Genomic DNA, 11,356 nt, shown 5'->3' on the forward strand with positions numbered 1-11,356 from the left:
GGGAATACATTTACTGTAGTCAATTTTACAAGGCAATGTGGATTAGCAATTCTTCCTCTGAACGTCCCCTCACTTTATCTTTGACGGTAATATTTCCACCAAGCTACTGGATGAAAGCACCTCCATGCCCTCCTTCTGTTGTACCACATGGGTAGAGTTCCCTGCCGCTTCACTCCATACCTTTCAGGAGACAGCTTTCAGGCATTTATCCTAGGGATAGACAGATCAGAGGAGCCCCTCTGATTCACTGAGGGGCTCCAATATTATTTGCCCTAAATAATAAGTTTTATATGTAAGAGTAACACCGACTGAAAATCATTATGAGAAATTTGGAAAATATATAATCAAGAAAATATAAATCACCTATAATCTCATCAGCTAGAGAGCAATGATCACTTCCTGCTCTCGCTGGCTCTCTGCAATTTCAAATTCATCCCTCCTCGCGGCTCTCTCCCCTGAACTCTAGATTAGAGCATTTGCCTCCTCGGTTACTGTCTGCCCTGGCTTGTCCTGGCCGCCCTTTGACTCCACATGTTCTAAGTGGAAATCCCCATCATCCCCCACTTCTCCCTTGCACCTGCTGCTGTGTCCTTTTCCAAATTGTCCCACCGTCCACCTTGTGACCTAGGTTAGAAATGATCCTTAGTGCCTCCTTCCTCCTCACCCTCACATCTAGCCCAGGTGCTGTAGTTTCCTATACCTGCATATCGTTTGGGTCTTTCCTTGTCCCTTAGTCACAGTGTCACGACTCCGATCCAGACTCCATCACCTCTCTCCTGGAATATGGTAGCAGCTTCCACGGGTCTCCATGTCTCCAATCCAGTCTCCACGCTGCGGCCAGAGTGGCCACACAAGGAGGGGCAAACTATTACATTTTCCCATGAACTCAAACCCTTCAGCTTTTTGCAGAGGTCCTTCCCCCAAATGCCCCCACCCCTGTTTAACCGTTTCTATCTGGAGCAGTCTTCACTCTCCTCTTCATCGGGCTGACCTCTTCCCATTGTCCAGTTCTCCACCGAGCCATCTTTGTCCCCCAGGAAGCTTCGCCTGACTCTGCTCTCCCCAGGAAAGGTCTGGCCTGAGCCCACTCCACCCATCTCCTGTTTACTCCTCACGTCCTCCGCTCTCCCTGTGAGCTCTCTGGGGCATGCATTGTGGCTTCTTTGTCACCCCAAGCCCACGGTCTTGCCCTGGCCCAGCACGTGGGAAGAACTCGACAGGTATACTCCTGGAGCCGCTAAGTGGGGGTCTAGGGTTCTCTTCTACATGGGAGCGGGGGAGGATGGAGCCACTGCTGGGAGGGTCTTAGGCGGACACGCTTCCAGATTCTCTCTTCTTGAATCTGGTTCTTGAGTTCCCTGCGGGCACTCCACAACGCAGACACGTGTTGATGGAGGAAACTTGACCGAGCAGAGCTGCCCACTCTGGCCTGGCCCCTGCCTGCGATCAGGGCTCACACAGACAGACCCTCCTGACCCGGGGCCTGGTGGGGTCGCCAGCGCCCCAGCACCTGGCAGATGGCCGCTGCGATCTCATGGTTGCGCAGGCTGTAGATGAGCGGGTAGAGCAGCGGCGTCACGTGGGTGTAGACCAGCGCCAGCACGCGGTCTCGCTGCGGGGAGTAGCTGGCCTTGGGCCGCGCGTACATGAAGGTGGCACAGCCGTAGTGCAGGAAAGTGACGGTCAGGTGCGAGGCGCAGGTGGAGACGGCCTTGAGGCGGCCCCGCGAGGAGCGCAGGCGGCGCAGGGCGCCGGCGATGGCGCCGTAGGAGGCCAGGATGAGCAGCGAGGGCAGCAGCAGCAGCAGCAGGCAGGCGCCAAGCAGAGGCAGCTCCTCGGCGTAGCTCCGCGTGCAGGCCAGGTGCAGCAGCGCGGTGATGTCGCAGAAGAAGTGCACCAGCAGGCGGGAGCCGCAGAAGGGCAGGTGGAAGACGGCCACCGTGAGCCCCACGGACACCGCCAGGCCCCCGAGGCAGCAGGCCAGGGCCAGCCGCGCGCACAGCCCGGGGGTCACCACCGCTGCGTAGCGGAGCGGGTGGCAGATGGCCACATAGCGGTCATAAGCCATAGTGGCCAGCAGGAAGCACTCGGCCCCGCCCAGGGCCACGAACATCTGCATCTGCACGGCGCAGCCCAGGAAGGAGATGGGGCTGCCTCGGCCCAGGCTCGGCGAGGCCAGGTCGGCCAGAGTGCGGGGCACCACCACCAGCGTGTAACCGAGCTCGATGGCTGACAGCTGGCACAGGAAGAGGTGCATGGGCGGCCGGCTGGTCGCGGAGGCCACCGCCAGCAAGATGAGCAGGTTCCCGCTCAGGGTGGCCAGGTGCAGGGCCAGCAGCAGCAGGAAGAGCGCTGGCCTCAGGTGTGGGAACTCGGCGAAGCCCTGCAGGAGAAAGCCCCGGGGCAGGGTGGCATTGCTGGGGCTGGCCATGCACCCACCTGTCCAGGTCCAGAGGCACCTGTGGGAAAGCAGGAGAAGGGGGAGTTTGTGGGCTCCGCTCCTCTGGCCCTGCTGGTGAAGAAAGGGCTGGATGGAATTAAGAGGGTAGGAGCCAGTAGAGGCGCCGAGAGGGGGCGGGTTGGTGTGTTTATTTCCAACTCCCTCCCCATGTGGTTATTGGCGCAGTCCTGCTGGACTCTTTGTGACTCCATGGGCTTGTAGCCCCCAGGCTTCTCTGTCCTTGGGGGTTCTCCAGGCAAGAATACAGGAGTGGGTTGCCATGCCCTCCTCCAGGGGATCTTTCCAACCCAGGGATTGAACCCAGGTCACCTGCATTGCGGGTGGATTCTTTACCCTCTGAGCCACCGAGAACATCTTATTGTCTTGTTCTGAAAATTGGTCCAGTTTTTCCTGCCTTCTGGACTAGAATTCTTACAATTCCTTTCTCAACATGCTGTTTGTAAAGAAACCTTGATTTGAGACCCTTTCTTTACTTTGCATCCCTCTTGACCTCCACCTAGGAAGAACACCCTTTCTTCAGACTCCACTTGCTTTGCGGGTCTTGTATAGCCACCAGTATTAGTCGACCTCAGCCTCAGCTGGCTGCCCAGAGGCAGGCACTGTGGGAAAGAGTTCTATAGGTTCTGCTTCTGTTTCCTCCTTCCTGCCCTGTGCTGCTAGTTCTGAGTTGCTTTCCTTGTACCGCAGAATTACAAAAACATAGAGCTTCCCTAGTGGCTCAGAAGGTAAAGAATCTGCCTGCAATGCAGGAGCCCTGGGTTGGATCCTTGGGTCAGGAAGATGCCCTGGAGAAGGGAATGGCAACCCACTTCAGTATTCTTGCCTGGAAAATTCCATGGCGGGCTGCAGTCCGTGGGGTCACAGAGTTGGACACGACTGAGAGACTTCGCTTTAATGCAGATGAAGACCTTAGTCATCATCTCATTCAACCTCATAATTTTAAAGAGAAAAAAAAAAATCTGGGGAGGGACAGGATAAAGGGCTTAACTGTTGACAGATAATTAGAATCAGAATCTGCATTCCTGAGATTGAATCCAGAACTTCCCATGACCCTATATGAGGATGTGAAACGTCCCTGGCATTAGTCAGTCAATCCATACTGATTCAGCTTTAAATAGAGACCCGAGTCTGTGCCTGGTGTTAAGGTGGACACAGACAGCAGCCGATGGTTAGCGGAAAGCCCTGACCGGGCCCATCTGGAACAATACATCCTAACAGTCTTATTAGTACTGCGTCAGCAGGACAAAAAGCCATGTACATCTGTTCTAACTTGCCCTTCGGAGGTAGCATTACATTCCAGATCTGCTGTCAGAACAGAGCCTCTGAGTATTATCCGGTGACTCATTACAGGCAACAGTGGGGAGCATTGATAGCGTGTATGTTGGCTGCAATTGTTATAAACCTTCAGAGTCAGGGACCATCAAGTGGTAAGAAATTCAGAGCCGTGCCAACTAGAGGAGGACGTCTGATTTTTCCAATAGTCATTAATAATATCTCTTTTTAAATTAATTTAAATTATAAGCTCAGCTATTATTTCCTCTCAGTGCCCTTGAATCACTGTTTCTAATCGGTGTTGAAAGTGGAATTTGTTGTTATACTACAGAGTGCAGCAGAAATAGAACTGGGGCGCTGGCAACAGGTAAACTGAATACAAGAACGGAAAGGAATGCCAAGAGCTTGCTCTTTGCTATTGATGCTCCTTAAGAGAGTTCTGGGGATTTACATCTATCAGTGTCAGCCTGTGCTCTTTTTTGTCATCTGAGGGGAATGCCTTGAAACAGATGTTTGCATTGTTGCATTGATGGGGGAGGAATAGGGTGGGGTTGTGGGTGGGTCTGAGGGACGTGGAATCACTTCCTATCATTCCCTGCCTCGCCCCGCTGTGTTCAGTCATTTGAACAAATTTAACAAACCTGTGTTGAGTTGGCAGCCTCGTCCCCGCCAGGTGTTGTAGCTGTGGGTGTGACCAAGAGACAGAAGCCTAGTGTCCTGGAGGTTCAGGCAGGACGAAGCTGTTGCAGGGACCAGCTCTCTTCACTCTGCCTCTGGTGACCCCCTCCGTCTTTTACTTCTTCCTCTTCATCTCCTTCGAGAAGCAGGGGGTGGAGGGCAGAGAGACACAAACAGTCCATTTCTTTCCCCCTCACGTGCATGCTTCACAGAAATGGAGATGTTGTGAAAGGCTGGGTAGTGGCTCCAGTAACCCTAAGCTCAAGGCGCGTCATGTTTACAAACATGGAAAGCAAGCCGGACAGCTCAGTTCAATCTAAAGGAGACTGGGGAGTGTTTCTACTTTGTCTAGAGTTTTTGGGAGGATTTCTCACAATCTCTAGGAATGTATGTTAGGAAAGTCTTTTCCCTGGGAGGGAGAAGGAGAACACACACTCTTACAAGTGCAGTAGTTTGTTCAAAACCAGGCTCCCGCCTAATAGGAGGTGCTACAGAGGGAAAAGAAAGCCTCACCGTCCTCCTTCAGGGCCAGAAGGGCCATAGTCTCACTCTTCAACAACCATAGCTGAGAGAGTGTCAGGCAAATGCATGTACGGACTCCATACATTTAACCCACTTAACCCTAGCAACAATCTGATGAGGGAGGTGAGCTCTTATTGTGCTTATCTAACAGGTAAATTGAGGACTTCCCTGGTGGCTCAGAGGATAAAGTGTCTGCCTGCAATGTGGGAGACCTGGGTTCGATCCCTGGGTTGGGACGATCCCCTGGAGAAGGAAATGGCAACCCACTCCAGTATTCTTGCCTGGAGAATCCCATGGACAGAGGAGCCTGGTGGGCTACAGTCTACAGGATCACAAAGAGTCGGACATGACTGAGCGACCTCCCACTCACACACACACAGATTGAGGACTGAAGGAATTAAATGTCATGAAGCTAGTTAGCAATAAAGCCGGGTTTTCTCTCCAGCAATCTAGTCCATGCTAGTCCATGGCTTTATCCCCTATAACCGTCTTCCCTCTTTATCAGTCTCCTGAAAATTCTTCTCGCATAAGACACTCTCTGTTCCTCTACCCACATCTCCCACCCCGCCTTGCCCAGGAATTACCTGCACCCTCCAAGACCTTTCTGCCCTCAAATTTCCCTCTGCTGACATTTCTCTTGAGGACATGTGGATGTAAGCAGACATACAAATGATCTAAGACAGCAGATTTAAAAAGAATTTCCACTTAGGCTTGACGTTCTTCATTCCTATTGTGACTGTCCTGGCAGACCTGCTTTCCTGATTGTATAAGGCTCTGTGGAGCACTCACAGATTAATAGCTGCCTGGTGGCTCAGAACATCTGGATGTGGTTGGGCTGGGGACATAGATCTTGGATTTGATTTTCCACTATGTAGAATAAATAAAATCATCTGTAATAATGATGTTTTTAGCTGGTCATTTTAATAGCCAGATGAAGCACTTCGAAGGAGAGGTTGTGGGGAGATTTGAAAGGCAAGCAGGTCAGGCCCCTCTTGAAGATTCCATAAAATATGATACTGAACTAACTTGAAAGTCAGATGGTCCAGATCTTCATGTTACAGCAAGGGATGCTGCAGAGAGGTCATGTAGCCAGCCTGGGGCCTCGCCACTATCTGTTGGCAGCAGAGCTGGACTCAGAACTCCTGTTTGATGGTTCTGTTTGCTGCCAGAATTGTCTTCCCGAGTAGACCTGAGTCCATGGATCTAGTATTATTGTTTACAAAAACACCAGGGGAGAGGTCACAGAAAAATCAGATCATTGTCCCATAAGAAATTAAATTTAGAATTCTCAATATGCCTGAATTTCCATTATTTGACTTAATAACCTGTCATGAGCACCTGGCTTATGAATTTACACAAAATGTTCTGCAATCTATTTTCATCCAGTGCATCTTTTTATGAGAAATACACACTGTGCATTCAAAGGGCTTCCCAGGTGGCGCTAGTGATAAAGAATCTGCCTGCAATGCAGGAGACACAAGAGAGGCGGGTTCCACCCCTGGTCAGGAAGATCCCCTGGAAAAGGAAATGGCAATCCATTCCGGTATTCTTGCCTGGAAAATTCCATGGACAGAGAAGCCTGGCCGGAAAGATTTTTTTTTTTCTTTTCCTTAATCCTCAGTGAAGTAGAAAGTCTAAATTTTTGCTTTGATATTTGATGCTCGATTCAGGTTGTGGACGAGTTAATTAACATTCTGAAACCTTGCCTCCTTATGTTGAATGGGGACAGCAAAGGAGGGACACGTGAGGATTCTGTGAGATAACATGTAAAAGCTAGCACAAAACCCACACGTAGTACACGCACAACAAGACTGAAAGCATTCTCATCTCTGTCCTTCATGCCTTGACGAGCTTAGATCACATTTCCTCTGAATATTCATCTTTCCATCACGAAAATCTCCTCATCCCTTGATTGTCTGGGATCCATGAAACAAAGGTGTGCATAGTATTCTGGATTTAGGGAAGAATGGTTTTCTCACGGGGAGAAAAGCAGAGATAGTCATAATAGATAAGTCTCTGTCTATCTTCATCATCATTTTTCTTTCCCCCACCTCTCTCTCTTTCCACTTTTTTTTCCTCTTTGGTTTCCCATCATCTTTCTAAGCCTGTACAGATTTTGGAAGAAGACATCTGTGAATTCAAATCCTGGCTCAGTCACTTACTGGCCACATTACCTGCGGTTGAGGTACTCAGTTGCCCTGATTCTCCATCTCTGTACATCTCAACGGAGGTAACGGTGTCTAATTCCTAGGGATCCTACAAAGGAAGCTCACGGCACAGGGCTGGGCTCAAAGCAGTCATGAAGAGATGGTTATTAATCACACCATGCTTTCACCCAACTTCTACAGCATCATGTCAGCCCATGGGTGCCACCTGCAGAGCAACTGACAGCTGTAATTGCTATAATAACTCTTTTTCCTATGTCATCGGCCTTTTCCTTGGTTTATGACAGGTAACGTGAACCTCATTAATTATCATACATTTACATTTTTATATATTTCAGATTCAGATTTGTGTTCTAAATTTAAAAACTTGTTTACAAAAAAACCTCATTTACCTTTTTCATGCTTTGTCATGCAAAATTACATCTTTGTGTGTGTGTGTGTGTGTGTGTTTATTTTTGCATCAATTTGGTAATTTCTTTACTCAAAGGAGCTAAATATCATCTTTGGTTGTAGAGATTTCACTGTGCTCCCTCCTCCAACCATTTATGATCTCAGCCTCGACCCCTGGGATATGAGCCTCCTTCCTGGCATGTTTCTGCCTTGTGAACCAGTTTCTCTTACATGATAAAGCAGTCTACTGAGTCCCCATGACTAAATTTGGTAAGATAGCTTGTCAAAGGCTTTTGAAAGTCTAAATAAAAGAAGTCCTTGCTAGTTTCTTTTTGGCATCTTTATCCCCTAAAAGCATTTAAGTAGATTTAATGGGGAATGTTTTCTTTATACAAACATTCTTGCTTTTCCCCTTCTACATGTTATAAAAATGAGATGCTCTTGATATTTCCTGTGTCTGCTCTGGACCCCTTCTTAAAATGATGGTCACAGTTCTGGACGTTTTAGTTCTGCTCTGGGTCAATATGTTACCTTGGGTTTTGCATTTGGTCAGCATTTTGTCCTCAGTTGCCTGACAATTCAGAATCATGACAATGTGTGCACTTGTGTTAAGAGTTCCGCTGTTTGTTGAATAGTTGCTGCTGTTAGTTCTCTTTTCTCCAAAAATCAATAGTGGGATTAGAACTTTGAGTGAAGTGTCATTTCAGGCTTGCCGGTCTCTCCGCTTTCATCTGGAGAGGAGCTTTGAACCGTACAAACTTAGGAGTCCTGCTGATTTTAGAGCCGGCTCTCTGCCTTTAATGCTTTTAAAGAAACTCCTTGAACGAAGCAGAACCCATTTAAATTAATATCTCTTCCACCAGAGGAAGAGGGATATGCTTCAAAAATGAGCATTTAAATCTTCAACATCAAAATTGTCTGGCAAGGAGACTGTCCCAGTTCTGGGACCATGAAGGTCAGCTTATCACACATAAATGTATGATCACTGTGCTGTTACATTTTTTTAAATATAAATTTATTTGTTTTAATTAGAGGCTAGTTACTTTACAATGTTACATTTTTTAAAAGTATTCTAGGCCTTAGGGTCAGTTACTCTGTCTACTTGAGTAAATATTTGCATTTTCACTCTTATAAAAAGTCTAATTTATTCTCAAAAATTTTTTGAAAATCAACTATCATTTTCCATGAAGTTGGTTTTAGTAGGTTGGAAAATATTTTTAATTTCCAACTTCACCTGGTGCTACAAAATAAAGAGTTCCCCCTAAAACCCAGAAGACTGTTTCTTTTGGTCACAGACTGAGAGAGCTGGGACTAAGAGATGGGTGAAGAAATTGAAGCTACCTCTCTTCTGTCAGGATATTTTCATGATTCATTAAAATGGAAAAAAAAAACCCACCATGGTTAAGGAAAAATGTTGATTTCCTGAGCCAGCCACCTATTAGAAGACAGAGCTGCTGATTTCTTTGGAATATTGCCTCAGAATGTCACAGGCATCTCAGGAAAACCATTATCTGTAAGAGTTGTGTGCGTACTTTTAGCTTCAGGACCTTTTTCCAATGGGACATCCCCCCACCATCCTCCTGCTTTAGAAGACTCCTGTGGTTGCTGAGAAGGAGCAACAAATTCCTGGAGGAAATAAGGTAGAATGCACAGAATTCAGCCAGCCCAAACGTGGGCTCTGACGGGGGCCTGGGTCTTCTTCGAGGGGAGGCCCTGTGGTTGGTATGTCTGGGGCCCAGGGATTTCATTCTTTGTCCGGTATGGGAGGCGTCCATGGAAGCTTCCCTGTCATGGCATTGTCAGAGGTCAAGTTTTTGTGTTCCACGAAGTAAAATGATAATCACAGGTACGATGTTCTCGAGTACTTTCTTTTCTGCTTAGGAGTTGGAAAAAGCATATTTTCTTCCATTCTATTCTTACATGTCATTCTAGAGAACCGAAATATCGTTGGATGTCTCTCACCGTGAACACCTCTCTTTGTTTGATAAGATAGAATTCTCTCCCTTTTAGATGAGAAAGCTGAGGCAGAAGAGAGGCATTTGGGCAAAGGCCATTCAATAAAAATAGAAGCAGAAGCTAGCAGGGCTGGCATCTGTGGCCACCTCACCTTTCTCAAGCCCCCTCCCCACCTCAGGGCACCCGGGGCTGAAGGGCTCCACAGGAGACAACACCTTGAACATCGAGTGCCTCAGGGTTTACTGCTGTGGGGGCAGCGGATCTGATCTAAGGAGGGGGCTCTTTCTCTCAGAAGAAGTGGTCTCTCCAGGGCAAACCTACTTGGGAAGCATTTTGAGTCCCTAGTTTCCATGCTCTGCTCTTGGCGTTTCTCATCCTCTGCCCTCCTACCCCACAGGCTTCTCCTTACCTGGGCTCAGAGACAAGGGTGGACAGGAGATTCAGATCATGGTGACTGGAGGTTAGAGAGATCACAGGCAAAATGGAAACAGCAGACTCCAGAACTGCAGCGAGCAGGTGTGGAGGAGGAGGAGGGCTGGAAAGGAGACAAGTGAGGGTGGAGGGGCTGCAGAAGGGTGAGCACCCGGAGGGGATTTCCACGGCGGCTTCTGATTAGCTGTGTGCGGTCGGTCCTATAACCTTAGCTTGCTTTATATCCCTGGAGAGCTGGGGCGATGGGGAGGAGAGGGATATACTAGTCCCTTCCAGAGGGAGGGCAAGAGCGAAAGGATCCTGTGATGAATTCTTTCGTCACAGAATCCCTCCTCAAGGTTGAACACCTAGGAGGGCTTGGCGCACTCACAGTGGCTCTGCAGCTGTCCAGAGAGAAACAGCTTCCTGTTTCACCCTGACCACCTGCCCAGGATACCCTTGTCCCACTGGTGCCCACTCACTCCCTGGAGTGTTCCATGCTCCTCTGTTATCACAGCAATGCCCATTCCCATCTGTGCATGCTGGACCAGGGGGAAGTTCTACAACCTGTGGAGAAGGATCAAGTCCGTAGGTCTGAGATGTGTTAGCCTGTCCAGTGTCTAGGACAGGAAGATGGCTGTTAAGATGCATGAATGGATTGTTTTTAACTCTCACATGTGTGCAAGGACCCCAAGAAACTACCCTGGGCCATTTCCACCAAAGGATACTCCTGACTCTGGAGTAGGAACTTGAACTTGACTCTGGGGGTATGGAGCATGAACTTGACAACACTGGCAGGTCCCTCTAAGTTTGGGGGCTGAAGACTTGCTCATGATTTTTTTATTATTATCCCTCCTATCCATATGCATATGTGCACCAGCCGCGTATGGCTTAGAGGTCATCTGTCCCAGTCCATTCACCCACCCACTTGTACTTTAACAATTCAGCACACGCTTATTGAGTACCTACTGTGTGCCAGGCTTCGCTCTAAGTACTAGCGTGTAGATCAAGGAGCAAAATAGACAAAAATTTCTGTCTTCACGAAGCTTACATTTCAGGGAGATGAGAGAGATAGTAGCCAAATTAGATAAATTAGATGGCGTATTTGAAAGTAAATCCAATGGAGAAAAATAAAGGAGGCTAGGAAGTGTGAGGGGGTGACATGAAATTTTAAATAGGATGCTCAAGAAGGCTTTAGTGGGAAGGAGGCATTTGACGCAAAGCTCGAAGGAGGTACAGCAGTGAATCATCTGGATGTCTGCGGGAACAGCATTCCAGGCAGAAGAATTAGCCAGTGAGAGATACTGAATGGGGGAGCAGGTCTGAGCTACAAAGAGGAGCCCAGGGTGGCTGGGGTGGAGCGAGGACGGAAGAGTGGCCGATGAGGCCAGAAAAGCTGTGGACGGCCAGTAGGGGGCGCCTTGCAGGGAACTGTGAGAAACTGGCCGAAATAACTATTAAAAAAAAAAAAAGACAAAAATTAAAAAACAAAACAAAACAC

At 48.3% G+C, this 11,356-nt stretch overlaps 1 protein-coding gene across 1 annotated transcript; it reads right to left on the bottom strand.

The window, feature by feature from the left end:
* Positions 1-1,453: 1,453 nt before the first annotated feature.
* LOC138079757 (olfactory receptor 10AC1-like) lies at positions 1,454-2,431 on the bottom strand. The gene has a single exon (XM_068972440.1). The coding sequence runs from the start codon at positions 2,429-2,431 to the stop codon at positions 1,454-1,456; it is 978 nt and encodes a 325-aa protein (XP_068828541.1).
* Between the last annotated feature and the right edge of the window lie 8,925 nt (positions 2,432-11,356).

The sequence above is a fragment of the Capricornis sumatraensis genome, chromosome 5 (assembly GCF_032405125.1).
Source record: "Capricornis sumatraensis isolate serow.1 chromosome 5, serow.2, whole genome shotgun sequence".
NCBI classification, from domain to species: domain Eukaryota; kingdom Metazoa; phylum Chordata; class Mammalia; order Artiodactyla; family Bovidae; genus Capricornis; species Capricornis sumatraensis.

Excerpts from the sequence above, each read along its gene's own strand:
- LOC138079757 (XM_068972440.1), bottom strand. The coding sequence starts at position 2,431 with ATGGCCAGCCCCAGCAATGCCACCCTGCCCCGGGGCTTTCTCCTGCAG.